Source organism: Microtus pennsylvanicus, chromosome 5 (assembly GCF_037038515.1).
Source record: "Microtus pennsylvanicus isolate mMicPen1 chromosome 5, mMicPen1.hap1, whole genome shotgun sequence".
In the NCBI taxonomy this organism is placed as follows: Eukaryota; Metazoa; Chordata; class Mammalia; order Rodentia; family Cricetidae; genus Microtus; species Microtus pennsylvanicus.
Genome location: NC_134583.1, coordinates 23,040,469 through 23,068,361, shown reverse-complemented (window position 1 = coordinate 23,068,361; position 27,893 = coordinate 23,040,469). Strand labels below are relative to the sequence as shown.

The 27,893-nt window shown below is 35.0% G+C and overlaps 1 protein-coding gene across 2 annotated transcripts in view; it reads left to right on the top strand.

Moving 5' to 3' along the window:
• Positions 1-27,262, top strand: part of Mybl1 (MYB proto-oncogene like 1) — a 37,621-nt gene extending 10,359 nt beyond the window's left edge. Inside the window, exons 5-16 of one of the 2 annotated variants that reach the window (XM_075971344.1) lie at positions 2,588-2,808; positions 4,374-4,548; positions 6,637-6,708; positions 10,566-10,670; positions 15,136-15,369; positions 17,519-17,887; positions 20,198-20,340; positions 20,777-20,891; positions 21,966-22,082; positions 22,307-22,411; positions 22,855-23,034; positions 24,678-27,262. In XM_075971344.1, the coding sequence (XP_075827459.1) occupies positions 2,588-2,808; positions 4,374-4,548; positions 6,637-6,708; positions 10,566-10,670; positions 15,136-15,369; positions 17,519-17,887; positions 20,198-20,340; positions 20,777-20,891; positions 21,966-22,082; positions 22,307-22,411; positions 22,855-23,034; positions 24,678-24,806 (1,965 nt within the window). In that variant the 3' untranslated portion in view covers positions 24,807-27,262. The remainder of the gene's footprint in view (positions 1-2,587; positions 2,809-4,373; positions 4,549-6,636; positions 6,709-10,565; positions 10,671-15,135; positions 15,370-17,518; positions 17,888-20,197; positions 20,341-20,776; positions 20,892-21,965; positions 22,083-22,306; positions 22,412-22,854; positions 23,035-24,677) is intronic. The other variant, XM_075971345.1, reaches the window with a different exon arrangement.
• Positions 27,263-27,893: the final 631 nt, after the last annotated feature.

Below are 27,893 nucleotides of genomic sequence, written 5' to 3'. Positions count from 1 at the left end.
TTAATGACAAGTGCCATTGAGCCATTCACTTGCCCATGTTCATATTCTTGGTGTTCACTGTGTATGTAGAATATATTTATTATTTATAAGATTTATTTTTACTTATTGTTTGTTTATTTTTTAAGACAGGGTTTCTCTGTGTAGCTGGCTGTTCTGGAACTCACTCTGTAGACCAGGCTTTGCCTCCTGAGTGCTGGCATTAAAAATCTGCACTACCACTGCTCAGCTAGATTTATTTTCTTATTAACTTATTATAACACATGAAGTATGATTATGTATGTACATACATATAGAGGCCCAAGGACTACCTTGGGTGGTGGTGTTCCTCAAGACAGTGTCATCCAGTGTTTTTTATGAATTAGGGTCTCTCGTTGGCCTTAAACTTGACAAGTAGGAATAGGTTGGTGGACCTGTGAGCATCATGGATCTGCCTTTCTGCCACCCTGTTACTGAGATTGCAAATGCATGCCACTTTTTTTTAATGTATTTCTGGGGATGGAACTCAGATCTTCATGATTGCAAGGAAAGCATTTTAATAACTGAACTATCTTTCCAGTTCATACTTTAAGTTACTTGGTACTGTTCTTTGGAGGCTGTGCTGTATCTAAGACTTGAATGTTGAATGTCTTGAAATATAACTCCTACTCCCCCCCCCCCAGGCAAAAATGAGTGAAACCACATGTAATAAATACAGACTTTTTTGAGGGCTTTATTTATTAAAGGAATAATGCTTTATTTAAAGTTTGGTTTAGCCCAACCTACAGTCCACAACCCCAGACGACCTATACAACAAAGAGGGTCCCTTAAGAGAGAAATACATGAATCTACATAGGAAGGAGAAAAGACAACATCTCCTGAGTAAACTGGGAGCATGGAGGTCATAAGAGAGGGTAGAAGGGGAGGGGGAGGAAGGGAGGGGAGTGGAGAAAAATGTATAGCTCAGTAAAATTAATTAAAAAAAAAGTGACCTAAAAAAAAAACAACTGAACTGAAGCAAAAAAGAAATACTGTCACTATGAATAGGTCTAGAAATAAATAGTATGTGCCCAAAAATATTCCTCAGACATTAATAAAATGTACAAATCTTAAGGATTTTCATTTTCAAAAAAAAGTTTGATTTAGCAAGATTTAAGGCATAGTTTCCTGTCAAAATTTAATTAGCATTAAAAATGGATTTTAATTTTCTTTTCACATTTAGTAACTTAATATGTAAGGAAATCATTCTTAATTTTTTCTCTTGACTGTAAATGAACCCAGGATTAAAATAGAAACATCTGCCTTCCACTAGGAATTGCTCTTTAATTCAAGCCCCTTAAAGCTTGCCTATTACTAGTGTACTTAGAGTTATTACCCGTGAGGGCAAACAAAAAAGAAAGTTACTTCATTAGTCTCAGGACTGGCTGATTTTTCCTAATGACCAAGGATAAGTTTTGAAATGTGTGATCTGTGGCTGGTGAGACGGCTCAACTGGTAAAAACTTGTGGTTTTCTGTGCAAGCTTGACAACCTCTGTTCAATCCCTGAATTCAGAGTGGGAGGAGAGAGCTGCCTCCCGAAAGTTGTCCTCTAACTTCTACACAGTCACCATGGTTTGTGTATGCCTACACTCATACACATGCGAATAATAATAAAGATGAGTAACTAGAATACAATGTGGGATAGCTGGACTTAGTGTCATTGGCTATAATTCTAGTTACTCAGTAGGTCTAGATAGGGCATTGCAAGTTTAAGGCCTGCCTGGGCAACTTAATGAGACCCAGTCTCAAAATAGTAAGAAAAGGGCTGGGAATATAGTTTAGTGATAGAGCACTTGTTAAATATACCTAATATCGTGAAAACAACCACAAAAACAATAACCAAAGCTGCACGTTTAATCTTTAAACCTTATTTTCAAAATATGACAAGTAGAAACATATCATGAAAATATAGATATGTGTTAAATTATCCATCAATATAGAATGATTATGATGTGATATTTGACAATGGATCAAAATAGCAGTGAAGTAGGTCAGGCTGAGGAGATAAACTGTTATTTTAATTTTAGGTAAATTAAAAACAGATTTGAAATGTAGGAGAAAATGTGCAAACTCTATTTTTTCAGTTTGATAAGGAGGAAATGAAAAACCAGTAATTGTAGATCTTTTCTGCTTCCTAGTGGACTTATATGACTTTTAGTTGAAGCTTATTTTCTCTTGTTTTTTTTTTAAGATGTAAGAATAGAAAAGACAAATCTCAAAATTTTGTAGTTATTTTGAATTAATTTTGTAAGAAAATGGTTTAACTTATGAAATTTTTGATTCTTTGGGAATTGATTTTTGATCTTGCTGTATGCTGAAGGATTAGCTGGTAATAAATTTACTTTTTGTGAACTTTATTTATAGCTGAAATTTAATGTATTTATGTTAAATAGAATTCTTAATTTGGAGTTTTTTCCTTTTTGTTGTTGTTGCTGAGGTGCTTAGATCAGACCCAGGCCTTTGTGCACACTCAGCAAATGTTCTGTGACTGTCCCAGCCTTGACATGCTTGAGTTACAGTTTGAAATTCTCTCGTGGTAATGGTTTTTCAACCTTTGTTTTTGCATTTTAGGTTATTGAGTTAGTCCAGAAATATGGACCAAAAAGGTGGTCTTTAATTGCAAAACATTTAAAAGGAAGAATAGGCAAGCAGTGCAGAGAAAGATGGCATAATCACTTGAATCCTGAAGTGAAGAAATCATCTTGGACAGAGGAAGAAGACAGGATCATATATGAAGCACATAAGCGGCTGGGAAACCGTTGGGCAGAAATTGCTAAATTACTTCCTGGAAGGTGCTTATATAGACGAATGTACATTCTTTTTCTGTGCCTCAGCATGTTCTTTATTACCTTACTGTTGAGTATATTTGCAAGTACCCCTTTCCTTTATTTATAATTCAAATTTAGACTGTATAATATAAGCATTCATTTGGGACTCTTTGTAATAAATTCTGTGGTAAGGAATATGATTGGTTTGTGCAATAAAATGTTCAGACCTTTAAGTTATGTAAACAACATCTACTCCACAAGTCCTATTTTTGTATTATTGCCAGTCAGGCAGAGCCTTTGTACGAGTTGGTGAAGTGAAATCTAACTTAGAGGTTTATTTCACATTAGGTACTGTGCACCAGACTGGGGATTGCAAACACACTGATTGAAGAAACTTATTGTGAAAGTATGTTAAGGAAATTCACTTCTTAATTATGGTATACTTTGAGCTGTGAAAATAGTACTTCAGCCCATGTAACTGAAGTAGAGCATTTTTCTCAAAGGCAGTGCTAATATACTCTTCATTCTACTGCTCAGATACTTTCTGGAAGTCGCCAGCAAGTACAGCAGACCAGCCTCATATCTTACTCAGCCTATACGTCCTCATGCTGTATAGCTGTAATCACTGTGTAGTACTTCATAGTAACTAATATGCTTTCATATGTATTCCTTCATAATCTTTGTATACTTTGGAATTATATGAACAGGAACATTAATGTCTTTGTTTCATTCATCATTCCTAACCCTGGTCTGTGAACTTCTAATACATTCAGTGTTTTGTGCACCATTTTCTTTGTTTAGGCCCTGCCTTGGGGCTTTAGCAGCATAGGTTCCAGTGTCTGTCCTATGCAGGGTGGGATTCACGCTACAAGCAGTACTAGGCTCACCTTTATAAAAAGAGAGCTGATGAGCCATAAATTCATAAGTTCTATAAATACAATATTCTAAGAAATGGTAAAGAATACTTGCAATCTGTAATTTGTATTTTTCTTTCCTTTTTTTATTTGTATTAATGGAGTTGAGGATTGTACCCAGGACCTCATTTATGACAGGCTGCCAGACAAGCACTTTACCCCTTAGTTTAGTTTTGTTTTTTCCTTTTCATTTTCCTGGTGTGAGGCTTTTGTACTTAGTATGCCTTTTACCCAGAAGGCTCTTTTTTCTGTTTTTATTTGAGCAGGTTTTTACTGTGTTGTCCAGGCTAGTCTTGAGGTCCCATCCTGCTACCTCAGCCTCCCAAGTGCTGAAGCTGCAGGCCGATGGCCTCGTGCCAGATGTTTTATGTTCTTGTACTGCCAGTCCAGTCTCGACTTAAAGATCTCAGCTTCACTGTCATCTCAACAGAGGTCTTTCCTGTGCCTCTAACCAAAATTACCCCATTGCTCACTTATCACCCTATTTTAGTTATCCACACTGCAATGATAATTTTCCTATTTATTTCTTTGTCTTCCCTGTTGCCATGCTTTCAGTAAGAATTTAAGCTCTGTGCCAGCAGGGACCTTCTAAATACTTATTTCAACAGTTGTAAAAGTGTGTTTTATGGATTTTGTGTATACTAGAAAGTATAATGATATACTTTCATTTCTTAGGACTGATAATTCTATCAAAAATCATTGGAATTCTACTATGCGAAGAAAAGTGGAGCAGGAGGGCTACTTACAGGATGGAATAAAATCAGAGCGATCGTCATCAAAACTTCAACACAAACCTTGTGCGACTATGGACCATTTGCAAACCCAGAATCAGTTTTACATACCTGTTCAGGCACATACTTTTAATATCTTTATTATTTAAAAATAGTTTCTTTAGTTGCTATATGGGAAAGGTTCTTGGTATTTTAGGACAAGTAAAATTTGTATTGGGCAGTGACACAGACTTTTAAATTTCCAACTGAAAAAGTAAGCCATAAGTTTGACAAATATTTCAGTATAAATTTCATTTAAAATTTCCTTTTACATGTGATTTTCACATTAAGAAATGTAGCATATAGCAGTACTCTTTAATTCTTTGTAGTTATGGTCCAGTGGACATAAAGATATGCTTTCACATCGTCTGTAGTTCCTGTGTAATTGTGGTATTGCCTGACTCAGAGTTTAAAGGAGGAGGAGTAAGACATCATTTAAACATTCCTTTGGGGAACAGTGAATAGTTGATCTTTAATCTTGTTCTACTTTGCTCTTTACTTGGGTGATTTCAGCCTTTCAGGTTTTCTAGAGGTTACTCAAGTTCAAACTGATGAGCTCTGTCTTGTCCCTTATAGCATGCATTTACCCACCTGTAAGAAATTTGTTTAGGAGTCTTCCTAAGACTGGCTTTATCTTTTTCTGGCTGTCTGTGTCTTATGTGTGTATGATGAGCAATTCTTAGTTCTGTTCACATAAAATATTAAGACTGTCAGGACTAAGTAGCACCTAATGAAAGATAAAACGGGGCATAGTGTTAAAAAGTCTGCTTCCTGAGCCTCGGGTTTTATTTCATTTACTTTTTATGAGCATCACTAAGTTTTGTTAGACATACTTTTAAAAGAACCACTTAACGTAGTGACATCTTCATTTACAAATAGGAAATTATACTAAAACCTGACCTTAAGGATTTTAATGTTTTGGTTTTTTTTTTAACATATTTTCTTCAGAGTCCTAGATTTCAATAGCATAAACTATAAGGTTTTGCTTCTGTCTTAGAAAAATTACCAAAGTTTTTTGACTTGTAGAAAGATAATTTTATAAATTAGTTGTTGCTAAGGAAGTGTTTGACAATCTCAACCAAAATATGTTGGAATGATAAGGAGTTTTTTAGTATTTTAAGAATTGTTTCCTATTTAATAATTTAGAAAGCATTATACATTTAAAATTTAAACTATTAAGATAATTCTAATTTTTCTTGAGAAGTGTGACATGAAGAAAAATACATTGGTTTAAAATACTGTGGCATATTTTCATTGGAAAGTTTGAGAAAAATAAATTTCTTATTTATTGGAGTTACCAAGTTGAGTGATACATGATTCTAATTGAGTATTGTCAAAGTTAAGTTCTAGGTTAGAACAATGATTTTTGCATTAGATAATGATTTAGGTAGATCCTTACAGAATATATACCAATTATATTTATTTGTATTTGATTGCCAGATTTTTTTTTACAAACATCTCATATATTTTACTGGTGCTCACCGAATTCTTAATACAATTATACAATTTTGTTTTATTTTTTTTTAATTTAGAGATTGACATTAGGTGGTGATAGGAATAGGAACATGTAGTCAACCCTCAAAAGCTGACTTTCAAAAATATTCAGTAGGGAGGTAATGTTGGTAATGAACTGATTGACTGATACAACTAGGCTTAGAAGCTAGGTGTGGTGATAGACACCTGTAATTTCAGTTCTGGGGAGGCTGAGGCAGGAGGATCAGAAGTTTGAGACTAGCCTCAGGTACATAGTTAACTCCAAGCTGTTTGGGCTGCATAACAAAATCCTGTCTCACAAAACCAAAAGACAAAAACACAATCTAAAATATAGATTTTTTTTATCAGTATATTCTAGGGATAGGCAAAATAATTATTAAGTAAGTAAAAACTATTATTTTGAGTTTTCAAAGTTATTAGACAATATCCAATTTCTAAATTTTTATTAGTTTATTTTTTTGGGTTTTTTGTTTCGAGACAGAATCTCACCATCAAGCCCTGAGATTTTACATAAGTTTGTCTGCCTCTGCCTCCTGAGTGCTGGCATTAAAGACATGTGCTGCCCTGCTTAGTGTTGTATTTCTTAATGTTGACATTTTATCACAGGCTGTCTTGGCATAAGATTTTTAAAAAAATGTATAACCTATAATAGCAGTGCTTTGCTTACTCTTTAGATCCCTGGTTATCAGTATGTATCACCTGATGGCAATTGTGTTGAGCATGTTCAGACATCTGCCTTTATTCAGGTAAGTTTTATTTATAGCAAAAATACAAAGGAAGACAGTTATCATCCATTGCTTACCTGTAATCCCAGTTTTTTTTTTAAAGATCTATTTATTTATTATGTGTACAGTATTGTCAGTATTCTGTCTACATGCCAGAAGAGGGCACCAGATCTCATTACAGATGGTTGTGAGCCACCATGTGGTTGCTGGGAATTGAACTCAGGACCTTTGGAAGAGCAGGCAGTGCTCTTAACTGCTGAGCCATCTCTCCAACCCCTGTAATCCCAGTTTTTTTTTTCTCATATAATTTTTTTTATTGATAAAAGGAGAATAAAGAAAAGAAAGAAAAAAAAAACAAATTTCCACCTCCTCCCAGCCTCCCATTTCCCTCCCCCTCCTCCCATTCTTCTCCCCCTCCTCCCACCCCTCTCCCTTTCCCCCCACTTTTCTCCCCCTCCCTCTCCAGTCCAAAGAGCAGTCAGGGTTCCCTGCCCTGTGGTAAGTCCTAGGTCCTCCCCCCTCCGTCCATATCTAGGAAGGTGAACATCCAAACTGGCTAGGCTCCCACCAAGCCAGTACATTGCGTTGGATCAAAACCGCGTGCCATTGTACTTGGCGTCTCATCAGCCCTCATTGTTCGTCATGTTCAGAGAGTCCAGTTTTATCCCATGCTTTTTTTGGTAACAGTCCAGCTGGCCTTGGTGAGCTCCCAGTAGATCAGCTCCACTGTCTCAGTGGGTGGGTGCACCCCTCGTGGTCCCGACTTCTTTGCTCATGTTCTCCCTCCTTCTGCTCCTCCTTGGGACCTTGGGAGCTCTATCCAGTGTTCCAGTGTGGGTCTCTGTCTCTATCTCCATCCATCGCCAGATGAAAGTTCTAGGATGATATGCATGATATTCGTCAGTATTGCTCTAGGATAGGGTCATTTCAGGTTCCCTATCCTCAGCTGCCCAAGGAACTAACTGGGGGCCTCAGCTTGGGCACCTGGGAGCCCTTCTAGGGTCAAGTCTCCTGCCCATCCTAAAGTGGGTCCTTTAACTAAGAAATGGGGTTCCGTGCTCCCCTATCCAACCTTCCTTTATCCCGATCCTCCTGTTTCCCCAAGTCCCCCCTCCTTTCCTTCTACCTTTTCTCTCCCCATCTCCCCTTACCCCCATCCCACCCCACCCCCAACATCCCACTTTTCTCCCCAGCAATTTTGTCTACTTCCCTTATCCAAGAGGATAACTATATGTTTTTCCTTGGGTTCACCTTCTTACCTAGCTTCTTTAGATTCGCCTATTGTAGACTCCGTGACCCCTACTTATGGCTAGAAACCAATTATGAGTGAGTACATCCCATGTTCATCTTTTTGGGTCTGGGATACCTCACTCAGGATAGTGTTTTCTATTTCCATCCATTTGCATGCAAAATTCAAGAAGTCATTGTTTTTTACCGCAGCGTAGTACTCTAATGTGTATATATTCCATACTTTCTTCATCCATTCTTCCATTGAAGGGCATCTAGGTTGTTTCCAGGTTCTGGCTATTACAAATAATACTGCTATGAACATAGTTGAACAAATGCTTTTGACATATGATAGAGCATCTCTTGGGTAAATTCCCAAGAGTGGTATTGCTGGGTCGAGGGGTAGGATGATCCCGAATTTCCTGAGAAACCGAAACACTGACTTCCACAGTGGTTGCACAAGATTGCATTCCCACCAGCAATGGATGAGTGTACCCCTTCCTCCACAGCCTCTCCAGCAAAGGCTATCCTTGGTGTTTTTGACTTTAGCCATTCTGACAGGTGTAGAAGAGAAAGTGGGAAATACCCTACAACAGATGGGCACAGGTGATCGCTTCTTAGGTATAACCCCAGAAGCACAGACATTAAGGGCAACATTGAATAAATGGGACCTACTAAAACTGAGAAGCTTCTGTAAAGCAAAGGACACTGTCACTAAGACACAAAGGCAACCTACTGACTGGGAGAAGATCTTCACCAACCCCACAACAGACAAAGGTCTGATCTCCAAAATATATAGAGAACTCAAGAAACTAGACTTTAAAAGGCTAATTAACCCATTTAAAAAATGGGGCACTGAACTGAACAGAGAATTCTCAACAGAAGAAGTTCAAATGGCCAAAAGACACTTAAGGTCGTGCTCAATCTCCTTAGCAATCAGGGTAATCCCAGTTTTTAAGATGAGGCAGGAAGAGTGTCACAGCTCAAGACAAGCAGAGCTACGTAGCAAGTGTCAGGTCAGTCAGGGCTACAGAATAAAACCTGTCTCAAAAAGTGAAAACAACAAAGATCAAACAAATGAAAACAAAAATAGCCTAGTGATATGTGCAGATCTGTGCCCATCCCTCACTAAAAGAGAGAGAGAGAGAGAGAGAGAGAGAGAGAGAGAGAGAGAGAGAGAGAGAGAGAGAGAGAGAGAGAGAGGGAGGGAGAGAGAGAGAAATAGAAAGAAAAGAAAGCTTTGACATAGTTATAGAAGTTTAGTCCTCATTTCCTTATCTATTAAACTAGGATAAAGAACATTGTTGGATTTTTTTGCTTTGTTTTTTACTTTGAGTATTATAAAACTAAAGGAAAATGTATAAATGGACTTGAAAAATATAAAATCATAAAGTATGAGGTGATTAGCAGCACCAGTGTGGTAATTTGTTCAGTCTTGTAGCTTAAATCTTTCAAACAACTGCTGAAGGTATAAATATGTTACAAGGTAATTATCTAAAATGTTCCAAATGTACATTTTTGATATGTAATTAATGTAATATGCTTTTTAGTTTGTTTAGTTTTTTGCTGTTGGTCACATAGCCCAGACTGGCCTTGAACTTGACAAGTACTCAAGAATGCCCTTGAATTTGAAGTCCTCACATCTGCTCCTTTCTTTCTTTTTTTTTTTTTACACACACACACCTTTATTCTCTATGTTCCCCTTCCGCCCCTCAATCATACTCCTTCTCTTCCCAGATATTATCCTCCTCCTCTTTTTATTTGACCCAAATCCATTTTTATACCTAGATGCTCATATGAGAGAAAACTCGCCACACTTCTGAGTTTGTTTGCTTAACATGTTAATCTCTAGCTCTGTTCACTTTCCCGCGAGCACCATGATTTCATTGTTCTTTATGGCTGAATAAAATGTGGCAGATAGCAAGAGTTTTCTGTTCTTAAATATTTCACCGTACATCACTCAAAAAAAAAAAAAAAAGGATACCTGAGGTGATCTGAAGGAGTAATTCGACCCTGAGTGGCATTGGTACCCTGAGTTGTCTTCTCTGGGCACCGTATGTCTTAAACAGACAGGATGGCCCAGGTGAGGCTGCCAGACTGGAGTCACACTCAGGCCGCTGGCACCACTGAAATCAAGACAGTCCTTTGGAGAAGTGTTACGATAGGTGGGGGTTGCTCGGACATCTGCTCCTTTCTAGTGTTGGCCACCATGCACGGTTTTAGGTGTTGCTGGAGACATAGGGTGTTACCATGTAGCCCATGTTAGCTTTAAACCTGAAACCCTCCTTTCTTTCTGTTTCTAGAGTTGAGGAATCACAGGTGTGTACTACCATGTCTGAAATAATGTCTTTTTTATTTTTTTATTTTTTTTTTTATTTTTTATTTTTTTTTTATTTTTTTATGCAATGTCTTTTTTTTTGTACATTTAAGTTTTCCCAATTTTTTTACAAGGTTGAAAATATTTGCCAAGTACCTAAAAGATTCCAGAGATATTGTGATACATTGATTTAGTAACATGAAAACATTAGTAGCATTTGGGTTTAGTAGCATTAAGCTTTATTATAGGTTACATCGAAGAAAATAAGAAGGAAAACATTATTTTAAAGCAATGTGATGGTGCCTGTTTTTCTCTTTTATTTAACTTATTTTAGCAACCCTTTGTTGATGAAGATCCTGATAAGGAAAAAAAAATAAAGGAACTTGAGTTGCTTCTTATGTCAGCTGAGAATGAAGTTAGAAGAAAGAGGCTTCCATCTGTAAGAAATGAATTTATATGCTTGTATTTGATTATTAGTCCTTCATATGAATTCTTTTATTCTTTTTCTTAGTTGTAGAGTGTTTTAAATGTGACTTCATATTTATTTAGTTATTTGTTTGTTTACTGTTTTTTGGGAAAGTCTGAGTAACAGTCCTGGCTGACCTGGAATTCACTTTTGTAGACCAGGCTGGCCCTGAACTCACTGAGATCCACCTGCCTCTGCATCCCAAGTGCTGGGATTAAAGGCATGTACCACCACTGCCCAGCCAGCTGTTAAAGGCTAGGCTCACAACCAAAAATATAGGTGACTTTACATTTTAATATTAACACTTTTTTTCTCATTTTAATTTGCAATTTTGAGGTTGCTTGATTTTGATTTACATCTCTTCCAGCCTGTTTTGCAGTGTTCTGTATTAGGATACGCAAAAAGAAGGTTCTTAAATAATAGTTGTTAAAGACTTAAAATAAAATCTTTGATTTATGTTTTTTTCTGTATTATATTAAGCTTTTAAAGACTTGACATTCCATGTAATGATGGGTTAAAGTGAAAAGTGTATAAAATGAGAAATGCAATAGGTAGAGAGATTTAAAAGCTCTAAAATTACTTTTATTTTCTTTGAAAAAAAATCTGTTTTAGTCTATTTAGGATATGAATTCAATACATTGGAAAAAGTGATAATAACAAGGTGGGCGGCAGTGGCACATAGTTTAATTCCACCACTCAGGAGGCAGAGACAGGCAGATCTCAGTGAATTGAGGCAAGATTGGTCTACAGAGTGAGTTCTAGAGGACAGTCAGAGACACACAGAGAAACCTGTCTCAAAAAAAAAAAAAACAAAACAACACAGCAGGGAACATTTAGATTTTATATTCTCTAACTCTTTTATAAGGAAAAGGTTGATATGGTTATCTTTGATTTGGTTCGTCAGAATAAGCAGGAGTATTAAATTAAGATAAGATCTAGTAGAATTAAACAGGCAATGCTAGATGGATTAGAGAAAAAAGATGTACACTTATACTTAGGTGAGAATTTTGAACATTTAAAGTGATATCTGGAGTATTTTTTATATTTTGAGAAGAGTTTTCTTAAACTGGGCATACAGCTCAGTGGTAGAGCATTTGCCTGATATGCATCAGATCGTGGGTTCAGTCTCAGCACTGAATAAAGTTGCTTTTCCTCTCCATGATTTCAGACTGAATGAGAGGGCAAACGTGGAGTTTCCTGGAACTCAGCATCTCTCTGATAGAATAAATTGACATGTTCAATTAGTGTCATGAAACAAATGATATTGTTTTACATTATTTAAGGGGGAATTAAAATAACATGTTAATTATCATAGGTGAGGTTTTACTGTAGGAAAGACAGTTTTTGTTTTGAAACTATAAACTATCAGTAAATAGGAAGACTATACGTATGCTTATTTTAATGTTAATTTTAGTTTTGCTAAAGAAGAGACAAATAGTTATATATAGAGAGTCCTTATTTGTAGATGATTATGTCATGTTTAAGCCATTCTAAAAATTTTTGGAATGAGATGTAGCACAGTGGTAGGAACTTGTCCTATGCTTGAGGCCTTGGACTTTTCCCCCAGTGCTTCAAAACTAAAGCTAAACAAAACAATTATGAAAAATTTCAAGTACTTTTAGATTTAAAAATTTTAATTTTTCTATTTTATTTTTTTGTTTATGGGTGTTTTGCATGTATGTATATCTATGTACTACATACATAAGGCCTGAGGAGGCCAGAATAAGGTATCAGATCCCCTAGAACTGGAGTTACAAATGGTTTTGACCTGCCATGTGGGTGCTAAGAATCAAACCCAGGTCCTTTGGAAGAGCAGCCAGTGCTCTTAACTGCTGAGCTGTCACTCCAGTCCAATTCCCCCTTCCCCACTCCAGACAGGGTTTCTCTATGTAACAGCCCTAGCTGTGCTGGAATGAGTTCTGTAGACCAGGCTGGCCTCAAACTCACAGAGATCCACCTACCTCTGCTTCCCGAGTGTTGGGATTAAAGGCATGTGCCACCACCCCCTGGCCTAATTTTTGGTTTTTTAAAAAATAGTATGTTGGAGGCATGGAGGGAGGGTGTGGAGGGATTGAGAAGGGAACAGTGGGTGGAAATGATCAAGATATATTATATACATGTATGATGTTATCAAAGAATAAATATTTTTAAACTAATAACAGTACCTTAGCTCAGGATGCAGCATACCTGTCTCATTTAATAAGAAAAATATATTAGATAAAGTAATTCACATTTTATATTAAAAGAGAGAAAATTACTGACTTCTTTTTAAAACTTCATACACTTCATAAGACTTCATACACATTTGGTTTTTTTTTTTAACATTTGTGTGATTATAGTGACTACTATTTTACTGAATTCCATTATGCTCCGCTCAGCTGAGTAAATTGTAGAAGTCAGAAGTGAGTGTGAGATCCTCTGGAAATGGAGATATAGATGTGGAACCAGAGTTTTCTCTGTGTTCCAGCAGTTGCTCCCAAATAATAAATAAGTGCCCAGACACTTATTAGTAAATATAAATGCTCAACCAATAACTTAGGCTTGTTTCTTCCAGCCAGCTCTTACAACTTAAATTAACCCATTTCTATTAATCTATGTGCTGCCCTGAGGCTAGTGTTTAGCTCATCTATGAACTTCCCATATTGCTTCTTCTGCATCTGGCTCCAGACTCCTCAGACTCTGCCCTTTTTCCCAGCATTCTCTCTGCTCAGAAAATCCTGCCTAGCTCTTGGCCAATCAGCTTTATATTAACAATGAAAGCAACACATTTTCACAGTATACAGAAGGATTATTTCACAGCATTTCCCCTTTTTATCTAAATGAAAAAGGAAGGTTTTTACGTTAACATAGTAAAATGATAAACAACAAAAACAGTTATCAAGTAAGAATTTTAGTTACAATATCCAGTCCTTTTGTATTTGGAAAATTTAGAGAAAATAGTCTGTTATTAATTTTTATGAGTCTAAAGTTTCAAACCTAATTTATTTACCTTTTTATCATAACTAAGAAAAACTTTAAGTCTGATTATTTAGTCCTTAGCGCCATCAAAAACCCCAGAAAGGTGTCATGTTGTCTAACAACAGGGACATCTGTCTGTCTGGACAGTCATCCAAAGTTCTTGTGTGCATTGGGGCATCCAACTTTGGCCTACAAGCCTAGTATATCTGACAGACACTTTTGAGAAGCAAGGAATTTTGAAGAACTGTCGTGCTGTGTATTGGCAAAGTTTGGCAGTCACTTTTTTTTGTGTCCTGCTGGTTCAGTTTTGACAGTATACTGTCAGCAATTGAGGCAAGGGGAGTTTCTTTGCCCAAATGGCCAGCTTTTGCCATAAAGTAAACTCCATATGGAGGTTCTTTGATGCCCATCATCCTTTTTTGAAGTAGACTGATAGTATTAGGAGCAGACATGTCTCATTGTCATGAAAAGCCTTAGGTTAGTAAACATATTAAATTGCCTGGGTTGTTTCTAAAGAAAGAAAGAAAACTTGTATAAGCCTGATATCAGAGTACTTAATCTGCAATGAGAACAAAGATAAGGAATAGAATATAGTAAGATGAAATAAATCACTTAGTTTTAAAAGAACATAAGAAAATTATGTACATTAGATTCACAGTCAGAATATGTTCTTGGAAGAAGTCTTATTTGAGGTCAGTCTTGAACAGAAGTATTTTTTATTTTCTGCGCATTGGTGTTTTGCCCACATTTATGTCTGTGTGAAAGTTTTGGAACCCTTGGAACTGGAGTTACCATGCTTTTGAGCTGCCATGTGGGTGCTGAGAATTGAATCCAGGTCCTCTGAAAGAGTAACCACTGTTCTTAACTACTGAGCTATCTCTCCAGCCCTGAATTCAGTCTTGAAATGCAGGATAATTATATTGTATATATATTAGCAAGATAGATGTATTAGGACAATATTTTAGCAGATGAAAGTGTATTATCTATCAGTCACATGGCATACCTCTTAATATTTAAAGTGTCTTTTAAGTCAAGGCAACACTGTGTAAATGGTGGATTAGGGAATGTTCTAGATAAAGAGAACAATAGTATGTACAAAGGCTGTCCAGAGTAAAAAAAAAAATCACTCATCAGCGAGTTAAAAGTACTAAAGTTTGGTATTCTCATAGAGTGAGGGTTGTGAGTGGAATTGTGGAATGAAGTTTAAAAAGAAAATAGACTACAGTTTAGTTCTTTGTTACATATAAGTGCTAGTTTTATTGACAGTGGCTTTATAGTTAAAATTTACTTAGAAAAAAAAATCTAGTCAAGGAATGAAATTTAGTGAAAACAAAGTAATATTGAAGAAAGGCTATACTGGGTACTATATCTTTTTATTTAAAATAATATGAAGCATGTATTGAAATTTTTTATTTAAAATTTAAATTCATACCTATATTGAGAATGACTAATAATATTCAACTTTCTTTTGTACTTTTAGCAACCTGGAAGCTTTTCTAGCTGGTCTGGTAGTTTCCTTATGGATGATAACATGTCTAACACACTGAATAACCTTGAGGAACACACTGCCGAGTTTTATAGCATGGATGAAAATCAGACTGTTTCTGCTCAGCAAAACTCACCCACAAAGTTTCTAGCTGTAGAAGCAAATGCTGTGCTGTCTTCTCTACAGACCATCCCTGAATTTGCAGAGACTCTAGAACTTATTGAATCTGTAAGTTTGAAATTATGAAATTAATAACATAATCTCATGTTTAGAAGCTTAGTTTAATATTTAAATAGACATTTACCTACTTAAATGGCAAGCATTGCCTAATTTTGATCTCTTTTGTAGAGGTTTCTGACCAAAAAAAAAAAAATTAAAGGTTTAAGTCCTTCTCAAATATGTCTCTTAAAGATGTTTTAGAATTAAAAATTTAATTCATTATTAGATGAGTTATTTAAATACATTAGAATGTTTTAAACTAGAGGAACTATAAAGAAGAAATTTTAAATCTATATATTCAGACTTGATCGTTTGATGTATAGAAACACACACATATAATTCATGTTATATTTTTATCTTCTATTATATTATGATTCTGTCTTTGGTTTCTTAACATACATATAATTTTGAACAGGATCTCACTGTGTATCCCTGGCTGACCTGGAACTCCATATATAAACCAGGCTGGCTTTGAACTTACAGAGGTCTGTCTGCCTCTGCCTCCTGAGTGTTGGGCTTAAAGGCATGTGCCACCCACCATGCCTGGATCTTAAATATATTTTTTAAGCTTGAATTTTGAGGCTTTATAGTATTCCAGCATATGAGAGTTTGACAGTAAGACAGTTTATTTACTGAATGCATTGCTGTGTGTTTAGAGAACATCTAGATTTTCCATATCATCAAGAAAAAGTAATATTTATAAAAGCTTTATTGTCAAATCATGACAATTATATACTTGGCTAAATTGAATTTCTAAGTCAAAGTATATGTTCCATACATATTACTAAATGGTTATATAGTTTTATAGTATTTTCTTGTTTAATAGAATGATTTTATGATGAATTAATTCTTTTTAATAATAGCCTAAAATAATTTTTTCTTTTTATATAATATATTCTGACAGAAAATTTCAGCTACTGAGTTAGATGAAATATTATCTTGTAGTATTCTTAATTGTTATTATAAAAATTGTAATGTTTTCTTCTAAAGTGTTCTGCTTAATTAAACAAAGATGTTTAGACAAAGTTTGTTTTTACTGGTAAAAATGAGTAAATAACTTGTTAGAAATTATCATCCTAACATTTCTTAATGCTGTGGTGCCCGTGTGAGATGCTGAACCACTCCACATGCCCTGACTGAAGGCCACAGCTTTCCAGATTTCCTTGTTTGTAGCAAATGCTTTTTATACAGTTACGGCCATTAGTGGTCACGCCCTCTACACAGTGTGGTGGTTTCCCAGGTCAGATCCCGCAGGCTTTTATCTTTGTGTTGTTGACGCTTGCTGTTGCAGGGAGTCTTGTTCATAGCGGTAGAAGCCATGGAGACAGAGATGAAAAGAAATGGGCATTTAACTTTCCATCATCACCTCAGTCAGATGGGTTTGCTTGCACCCTTTCGGGGAAACTGAAAATCTCCATCAGGAAACAGTTAGGAACTTCTGAGTAGCCTAGGTGAAGAATTCCCACTGTCCAGGAAAGTGTCGCCTCCCACCCCACTCTCTATCTGCCTTCCTTACTGCCACAAAGGCAGCGAGCCTTAGTCACTTACGCGGCGATGCATTTCTGAGGTAGGGCCTTCCATGTCCATTTTTCTGCCTTACAAGATAAAAGGGAACAGTTTGTGGCCATTTTCTATTTAAACAGTGGATTTAGATAGAAGATAAACAATGTGCCTGGTGAATGGGAGCATTTATTTAAGAGCATGGAGCAATTCTACATCATCCACATTAATATTTCTTTTACCTCTTAAGTAGGGACTGTCATAGAGATGATATGACAGAAATGTTTATTTAATTTGTCTTTACACTTGAATCACTCATTTGAAATGATTTAAAAAATCTTTCTATATTTTTCAATTAATAAAATGCACTAATGTAAAATGTAATGTCAAATATTCAGGGCATGTAATTTTCCAACATGGAAATACAATTGAACGCCAACGAATAAGGAGATTTCTTATTTTTATTTAAAATTCTGTTTACAATCTGAAGACAGTGAAAAGGGAAATGGGTTATTTAGAGTTTTATTTTAGATGGTTTGGATTTATAAGTAATGCTTCGTAAACAAATTAATATAAAAAGGAATTATTATCCTGTGTTCAGATCATATTTAATTAACTAGGTTACAACTTAATGAGTTAAGAATTCATTTTTTTGTAGGATCCTGTAGCATGGAGTGATGTTACCAGTTTTGATCTTTCTGATGCTGCTGCTTCTCCTGTCAAGTCTACTCCAGTTAAACTAATGCGAATCCAACATAATGAAGGAGCCATGGAATGTCAATTTAATGTCAGTCTTGTACTTGAAGGGAAAAAGAACAGTTGTGATGGTGGAGACAGTGAAGCCATTTCTCTAGCATCCCCAAATGTGGTCAAGTTTAGCACTCCACCAACCATCCTCAGAAAGAAGAAAAGAATACGAGTGGGTCAGTCTCTAGGCAATGAGCTCGGCGATGGCTCATTCAATGAAGGCAGTAATGCAGCATTAAAACACACACCAGTGAAAACACTACCATTTTCTCCTTCACAGGTACTAATGTTGTTTCACTTATGTTTGCAAATGTAGACAAGATGAATTAAATTAGATCTTTAGTGCCTTTAATAGTAGTAGGTTGCTTTGTTAACACAAAGATATGTCTAAGTGTATGCATGAGAATGGTGAACTCAGTGTCTCACCAAGGGTAGTATCTGCATTACAGCACCCTAGAATTTCAAGAGCTAAAAGGGACTTTTTCTTTGTCATATAGTGTTTTTTTTATAAGACTCTTCAGGAAACTGGCCCCTAAAGGTAAAATGATTTATTTGCGCAAGGGTATCTAATGCAGAGCTAAAACTAAGATCCAGGATGACTCTTTGATCCTGGATTGTTCAGCATATATGTCTGGCATGCTGTAAACAGATCTTATCTGTATACAGCAATTTAGATTTTCATTTACATGTTAAGTTTTTGTTTTTGACATTCTTTGGAAGAAATCTAGACAACTATTTATTCTAAGAATCTCATGTTTGGATATTCAAGATTAACTACTTAATTTTTTAATAATGTTCCCAGAAGCAGATGTACACATTACGATTATTTTTGTTAATGTAAAAATGTTGTTATATTCCAGGAGCCTGTCACTTTTCTTACAGCATATCAGTTATCTTTCTAAAGACATTGGACGCCAGAGGGAATACAGTTTTGAAGTTCAGCAGCTGCTGTTTGCTGGAAGTGTTTAGATTATTTTAATGTTTTTTTTTCTGTTGCTTTGATAAAATATCCTGACAAAAGCCATTTAAAGAAGGAAGGGTAGAGTTTGTTTTAGCCTGCAGTTCACAGTGACAATGTAGTAGAAGTTACAGTGGCAGGGATTTGAAAGAGCTGGTTACATTAACATCCACAGCCAGAAGAGAGCTAGGAATGCATGCTGCTGCTGCTTAGTTCCATTCCTGCTACCTGGAAATGGCCCCTTCCCTTTTAGGCTGGGGTTCCCCACCTCGTTTAACACAATTAAGTCAGTCCCTCGCAGGTATGCAGAGGCCCATTTCCCAGGTGATTTTAGATTTTGTCAGGTTGGCAGCTAATTATCACACAAATGATAGAAAGTTTTATGAGATAAGTAGGTACCTTGAAGGTCAAATAAATATGGGGAGGTCTGAAATATTGTTGGAGGTATGTTTTAAGTTAGGAACACAGCTACTGCGATCTGAAAATGCTTGAGATAATATAGTTTACGTGTACTACAATGTGAAGAGTGTATTCTCTCTCCAGCTCTCAAAGCTCAAAATTATTCCAAGGTAGATGAGGGTTTCCATTTCCAGAGCTTTACACATTAGTGATTTTTACTGAAGTGAATTCTATGCTAGAAAGCCAGTGGGAGGTGCTTATATCCTATGCCATTTGGCTTTTATCCTTTGAAAGAGTTGATTGCTAATCCTAAGTGAGATGATTCAAGTATTAGGAGTGACAGAGCAAGAGTAGACTGTAGTTGTAGGTGGCACTTTTGAAGCAGTTTTCAATTCTTCATATTGCCGCTTCTAGTCTGCTAGTGACAAAAGAAAATTAGGTTTTTATAATAGTATTTAAGTTAAGTCTCAGTACATTGTGTAATTTAGAGGGTGTACTCTTGTTTTGTCTGCTTGAAGTATATGTGCTTCTAGGCAGGCGGGTTTGCCAGACAGCTTTCAATAAGCTAGCAGTGTTCCTTCCCAAGATTTGTTCTTCCTGAGTAGTTGTAACAACAGTCTGAGTTCAAGATACTCAAAGAAAAGCACACTTACCATTATTTATGAATGACAGTTCACAGCTAACTTTCTCAGTTACACTCTTGTACCAGACTGAAGATGTGCTGCAACAAATTGTTCTAAATTTTCTGTGCTATTATAAACCTGACCATTTGTAAGACAAGTGTTTCTACAACAAATGTTTTTCATGTACTAGCCTGTTCAGAGTGTTTCAGGTGCTGGGAGGCAGCAGTGAACAAAATAGAAATTTCTTGTCATTATGGAGCTTGATTTCCATGAAGTAGAAAATATATGTAGTATTACTGAAAATCTTTTCCTAAAACAATAGAAAAGTCTTACCAGTTTGATATTTTTTAAAAATATTTATTTATTTATTTATTTATTATGTATACAATATTCTGTCTGTGTGTATATCTGCAGGCCAGAAGAGGGCACCAGACCTCATTACAGATGGTTGTGAGCCACCATGTGGTTGCTGGGAATTGAACTCAGGACCTTTGGAAGAGCAGGCAATGCTCTTAACCACTGAGCCATCTCTCCAGCCCTACCAGTTTGATATTTGTATAGGAATTTTGATGTTCTAATATATTGTCTGTGAATTCTGTTCTCCTTTAAGTTTTTTAACACATGTCCTGGAAATGAACAACTTAATATAGAAAACCCTTCGTTTACATCAACCCCAATTTGTGGGCAAAAAGTTCTGATTACAACTCCTCTTCAGAAGGAAGCAACTCCCAAAGACCAAAAAGAAAATGTAGGGTAAGTTTGCATTAAATAAGATTATGTTAGGGAGAGCAGGAGGCATAAAGTCAAGGGTATGTTAGCATTTTATTCAAGTAAATGGCACATTGCATAATCTCTATGTCTATAGATTTAGAAGTTGGTTGTTATTCTTTTTAAAGTCACAACCTCTTATTCTGTTCCTGTAGAATACTGAAAACTGGATAAATATAGCATAAAATTTTTATTTCAAGCAAAATATTCTTAGTACTTTTCCTAAGTCATTCTTCCTTTTAAAAAAATACTAATTAAAGAATGAACAACTTTAGGCAACCATATATTAAATATCTCTATAATACTTTAGAAAAACATGTGTATATAAAAATGTAGTTTATGATTTTTCAGGGCTTTGCCTTCCTTAACATACATGAACTTATATCATGAGAGTAATAAAAATATCTGAATGATTGACTAGGTTTAGAACACCTACTATTAGAAGATCTATATTGGGTACCACACCAAGAACTCCTACTCCATTTAAGAATGCACTTGCTGCTCAGGAAAAAAAGTATGGACCTCTTAAAATTGTGGTATGTATACTCTTGATTCTCAAGCATTTCCTAGTTTTAATTAAAGAAAAAGTGGTGTATATCATCTTGAAGTTTTTAGTGTTAAAAAGTGTTTATTGAAACTGAAATAAAATTTTATCTCTTAATTTATGAATGTAATTTTGTGTTAATATTACTTGACCTGTAAATAACCGTTAGTTTGATTCATTTTAAGTTTGTGTGTTCTCATGTTAACTAGAAGAAAACAGTTTCAGTGGTATGCTTTTTTTTTCTTAATGTTAAAGCATGTATTTAGTAGTTTCATTGCAATAGAATTAATATTTTGATATATCTAATCACTTAATGCTGCTGAGGAAACTAACAGGTTAGGGAACCTTCAGTTTCTCTTCTATGTACAAGTTATTAACCACACCCAAGTTTTTTATTGTGAAACTAAAAAAGACAATACAAATAAAGGGCTTGTCTCTAGTTTCATTATAGTGAGTACTTAGTTACTGCTATTAGTCTTGTAGCTGTGGTAGCAATAGTTCATGAGTTAATACATCTGTGAAGTGTTCTAGTTATTTGTGTTCTCACAAATATTGTTATCTTTAAAATACCTCAGAAAAGGCCAGAATATTCTAGACATATGTAGATATTTTGTTTATTAGAAATAAAGCTGTTACTTAAATTTTATTTCTTCAATGATAGTTTAAATTTTGTTCTATTTTTAGTAATTTTAGGAAGTAGGTTCATTAAAATTAATATTCATTAATATTTTAAGCAATTATTACTATGAGCTGATTAATTAATTTGTATATCTATAGAAAGTAGAAGATAATTTTGTTAATATTGTAAAAGTCTAAAAGTTAAAGCAAAAACTAACTGTTTATTATTATTATTGTGGGTGTACACATGCTATGATACTCTTGAAGAGGTTAGAGGACAGCTTTTGGGAATTAATTCTCTCCGTCTACCATGGACTCCGGGGATGGAACTTGGGTTGTCAGGCTTGTTGTCTTACCAGGCCAAAAGGCAGAATTTTATATACAAAGAGATAAAAAAAAGGAATTTCTGGCAATTGCCTTTTAAAACCTTTAAAAAAAAATAATTTAGTCCCAGCCACTTGCCTTCTTGGAAGAAGACATTCGAGAAGTTTTAAAAGAAGAAACTGGAACAGACATATTCCTCAAAGAAGAAGATGAACCTGGTTACAAAAGCTGCAAGCAAGAGGTAATCTTGAGGATTGTTTATATCTTCATTTCCATAGTTAGTTAGAGGAGGTCTCTGTGTAACTTCAGCTGCCCTCAAACTTGCAAATCTCCTGCCTGCTCTTGCTGAGAGCTGTGACTGGGTGTGTTGCTCCGTGCAGCTCTTCTAGAAGTACTGCTTATGAAAGGCTTCGTCATGTACAAGAGACTTGGATATAAAGTTACCTTGTAAATTATTTTTTTTAGCATTCTGCATCTGTGAAGAAAGTCAGAAAATCATTAGCCTTAGAAAGCTGGGACAAAGAAGAACCAGGCTCTCAGCTACTAACTGAAGACATTTCAGATATACAGGTTTGTAAAGAATTCATACATGTTTTTAAATGTCTGTCTTAAATCATGGTGGTTCTCATTTTATATTCATTTTAAGGAGAATCACAGAAAATTTAGGATTGTTTTGCCTAATTCAGAGAGAACCTATTATCTATGAAAAATATATTATTTTTTAAACTTGTTTTATTTTAAGAGAAGTTAATCTTTTGTATGATGTCAAAAAAAAACAGTGGTTCACAAACCTTTAAATCTGAATTATCAAAATATTACTATAGCATTATAAGTTTATTTTGTGTAATTACCAAGATATTATTCTAATGCTAGACATTATTTTGTGTAATTACAAAGATATTACTAGATATTTCCTAAGAGGAAAATTAACAGGGCTTCCATCACCCTCTTACTCAGTGGTCTCTTGTCTCTACTTTTGAATTAGTTATTTTCCTCTTTCTTTTTTCTCTTAGTCAGAAAATATACTTGCAACATCTTTATTAATGATACCATTATTGGAAATACATGACAATAGGTGCAACTTGACTCCTGAAAAACAAGATATAAATTCAGCCAACAAAACTTATACACTTACTAAAAAGAAACCAAACCCTAACCCTTCTAAAGTTGTGAAATTGGAAAAGAATCTTCAGGTATGGATTTATAAGTTTCTTCAGTGGTTTTGTTGCTGTTTAGTCAATGATCACTTTTAACTTACTGATTACAGATTATACTTTTTCTTTTAAAGTTTAAATTGACAAGCACAATAAAAATTATTATTTTGTCACTGAAAGCAAATTTGGGTTTAAACGAGACTCATTCATCAGTGCACATACCATCTCTACAATTAGAATTTTAACCAGAGATTTTTAGGGTTTTGTTGTTGCTGCTGTTGTTTTGAGACAGGATCTTAGCTCTTTATGTAGCTGACTTGAAATCATAGTCCTGCAGCTTCACTTTCTTCAATCCTGGGATACAGATTTGTGCCATCACGCCTGGCCCTTTCATGATTTCTGTGTGTGTGTGTGTGTGTGTGTAATGATATTTAAATCCACTTCTGGTATTTTTTACCTGTAAAATAAAAGTGAATAGCCACATTCGTTGTTCCTAATTGGTAAGTAGGTGGAAGCATTTTCAGCATAATTTTTTGTTGATATGATTGTGCCCAGTAAACTCTGGATCAGAAGCTATAAAACAAGAAACTCCCCCCATTCCTCTGTGGCCAGTAAATGGTTGCAAATGAAGGCTGGTGAAATTCTTATCTGTTGTCTTAGGAGTTTACCCAAAGAATATGAATTGTTGGAGAGGAAGATTTCTTCTTTATGCCTCACTGACTGCAGAATAGTTTCCCTGACACTGAGGCATTCCTTGAGAATATCTTTGGCAATCAGATATAGACAACTACCTGTCTGTCTTGGGCCATGGCTTTCAGAGAGTGACATAATGCGTTCCCTTAATTGACTTAAAGTGCTTTTAATTCCCAGTATTCAGTTAATATAGAGCTTCATATATACATATTATATATGTATATATATAATATAGGAAGTTCATCATGTAATAACTGTTACATATCATATAGAAGTCTTTATTCTTTGATAAGGGAGAAAACAGGGTGCACCTGTGGTTCACTTTTTGACATTACATCTTCCCTCTGAGTCTTTTCCTTTTTCTTGGTACTGGGGACAAAACCTGAGTGAGTCTCCTACAGGCTAGATAAATACTCTACTAATGATCTACATCTCCAGCTCCTCTCTTTAAAACTTTTGGAAAATTTGGGGACAAAAGAGATCTATATTTTTTTCCTGTTATGATTCATTTGATTTCTGGGGAGCTGTGGGGAACAAAACTATGCTATTATACTATTCACCACAGGCCAGTGAGCAATATACACAGTCATAATAATTACACAAAATTGTCATAAATATTTTAGTATGTGTTAAAAATATAGCATCTCATTTTAAAAGATATAATATTGTTATCAAAATATTTTATAGCAATTACTTATAAAATTCCTAGTCAAACAATTGATTTTTAAAAGTCTAGTTATGAAGACTGGCAATATGGCTCAGTGAATAAAGGTGCTTGTTACTAACCCTTATGACCTAAGTTTGGTTCTGCAGTCCACATGGTAGTGAGAGGATTGACTCCTGAACTTTGTCCTTTGACTTCCACGTATGTATGTGGCGTGTTACGTGCACACACACACACTTGTACACATGCATGCACTCTAATTATGAAGTGGTGTGGGTAGTTAATTTTACTAATTTTTACATCACTTTTGCTATTTCCTTCATAGTCAAATTGTGAGTGGGAAACAGTGGTGTATGGGAAGACAGAAGACCAACTTATCATGACTGAACAAGCGAGAAGATATCTGAGTACTTACACAGCCGCCAGCAGCACTTCGAGAGCTCTCATACTCTAATTGCTACTAAAGCTGATACAATGCCCTACCCCTACTGTATTTTGTGCCAAATTAGGTTGCAAATGGAACTTGTCTCAATTAATTTTTTAAAGGTTTTAATACATCCCTACAATGGTTCGCATTTTTTCTATATTGGACAGACAATAATAAGCCACTTAAAGTAAGGGGTAGGTAAATTCATTATTTACTTTTTAAGAAATGAGAGTTTTAAAATTTGTTTTTAAAGAACACAATGGGAGAATAAAGATGTTCATGGGTATTCCAAAGCAAATTTACACATAATTTCTTTAAGGATATATGTCAGTACTTTCTCAAGGTTATAGTCTGTTTATAAACAAGTTAAGTATGTGTGATCTCTGAAAGTCTATATTTAGGACCCGGGGGCTTTATGAAGTACTTTTGCACGTGTGCTGATTTATTTAGACTACCATTTATAAAGAAACACAATGAGAAGGAGTCGCAAGGAAGCTAGAAAGTTGCACTACTAATTTTTGGTATTTTTCAGAAACAATGAAATTAACTACAGTGTTAAGCATATTTATTTGAGCATAGTAATAAAAAAGCATTGAAAGTGGGCTTTTTCTTACTAGTAAAGAGTCAGTATTTCTTAAGTCTCAGAAGAGCTGAGAATTCTGTTGAATGTATTGTACAGTATGTAGGAGCAGGAAAACTGTGTAAATTAAAAAGATGTCTGTTTTTATAATTTATTTTCATTTTTAAAGCTTAAATGTAGATATTTATATATATACAGGGTGTCTAGAAGCCATTGTTGTTTCTTGTCATTACAGCTAACGTAGTAAAGAATAACTTTGACTTTCAAGTATGAATTAGTTGTTATAGCTGCAAAGAATACAATTCTATACTGTATGTCACATCTACCTAAATATTGCACTATATTCTTTAAATCATGTTGGTTATAAAGTAGTTCTAAAATGTACTAAATAATAATTTAATATTTTCTTTTTAAATTATATTGGAGGTCATAAATTAATCTGGTGATTCGTGTATGTGTTTGAAATTTTCATTTTGTTTAAAAAACAATATGGTACCTTGCTCCCTAAAACAGTCTGCACTTAGAAAGTTTCTTCTATTTACTCAATGTTTCAGAATTAGAAAATATTATCTTTTATTTATACAAATATTTTGTCCTTTTATAAATGTTTTGTGTTTCCAGGTTACAACAGTTGCTTCAGTTGCCTGTTTAGGTGTTTGCACTTATTTTATTTCTTTTTGAAAGAATGTCTTTGCTTATGTGGTAGAGATTTTATGTAATTTTTGAGACATATAATGGTGTGCTGTCAACCTAAACACTGACAAGCAAATAGAATTGTACACTGTAGTTTGAATTATTTATAATTGACACACTCTCTCCCTCTCCACTCCTGAAGTAAGCTGCTATAGAAAGTAGCAGAATCGGCTGCTATGAGAGATGGAAAGAGCGACCACCACTTGCACTGTGTGAAAAGATAAGCAAATGATGGCAAGTTCTCAAGTTAACTTAATGGATTCAACTATTACCAAGCAGATTCTTACAAAGACCAAAACACTACTATGCCTCAAAACCAAACCAAACCAAACAGCTTAAGATTTTAAGAAATTCTATTTATCTGTTAATAGAAATGGGACTACTGAGTATTTTAATGCCTAGTTCTTCAACAGTAGACCTAAAAAGGTTTTAAGCTTTAAATCCAATTGCTAGTTTTTACATACTATATGTTAGTGAGAAGTAAAGAATATGTGTGGTGGTACTAAGATTATGCCTTCTTGATAACTAATAGGTAAAACAATTTGAATCTTCTTAGCATGTTAAATATGTTTTTTTTTTCTAATTAATGAACTTCTCACAGAAATGTTGCTTTGTAAAACCAATGATTGTGGAAAAAATCATACTATATCATTTCAGTTACTTTGGGGTAATAATAGTACATAATTCCTTTTAAAAATGTAGTTTTTAGCTGTATCGGATACAATAGTCTCCAATTGCCAAAGTAAAATATCTCAGATATGCTACATATTTTAAAACATAATTTTTCTTGAGCATTAAGTTAACACAAATGTTAATATATTGTATATAAGCCTGGGCTTATGGAACGTAGTATATATTTGGGTTGGTGTTGGTTGAATCCTCAAGTTAACTGCTTTGTTGCTTTTTTGTTGTTGTTGTTGCAAGATTTGTAATCATAAACATGCCAGGCATCTTAAGTCATCTTTTTTACTGTTGGTTTGGATTCTTCAGTTTTCTGAAGATGCCATGCATACAGGTAGTAGCCAAACATGCATGGAAACTGACTACACACATACCATACTGCATTTTATAGTAAGGTTTTCACATTAATACAGCAATTACACTGACTAAATTGAGTTTTAATATATGAGAAAACTTTGCATTGTTAGAGAATCTTGCAGACAATGTTGAAACCTATTAACATCCAAATAAAGCATCTGTGTACAAGCTGACGTGGTGTTGCTCATTCACTTTGCTTCCGTGTAATGGATTTGATTGAACCCTTAAGACCCGAGTCCATCATTGTCCATCACCCTTTGTACTCTTAGAACTCCCTTTGCAGGTGATTTCCTCCAACAGACTTGAGTCAGAAACACTTCAAGTTCCTTTTACATTCTTTTGTGTAACTTTTATTGACACTGGAGATAGAATGTTCAAAACAGATTTCTCTTTCCCCACCTGGACCTGCCCACCCTTTGTCAGGTTTCTAAGTGGAATTGCTTTTCTTTTGTTCATCCACTGCCTTCATATTGAAGTCCGCCATAAAGACTCTGTACGTAGGCCACTTTATCTATTTGAATTATTGCACATTGCTCTGAGCTCATTCTATAAAAATAATAACAGACTGGCCTGGCATTAGAATGTCACCTGGGAAAGGTATTGGCAATATTGCGTAATCTTAGTGAGTTCATCACCATTACTTAGTTTTCTAGGCCTAGCAATCTGTTGGAATTAACTCACTGAAAATGAGTTTACCTCTCAGTAAAAGGCTTACATAACTTTTTAAGATGGATATGTGAAACCAGAATTCTATTAGTTTGTATGTAGCATAAAGCTCCAGAGGACTAGGTACATTCTCACCA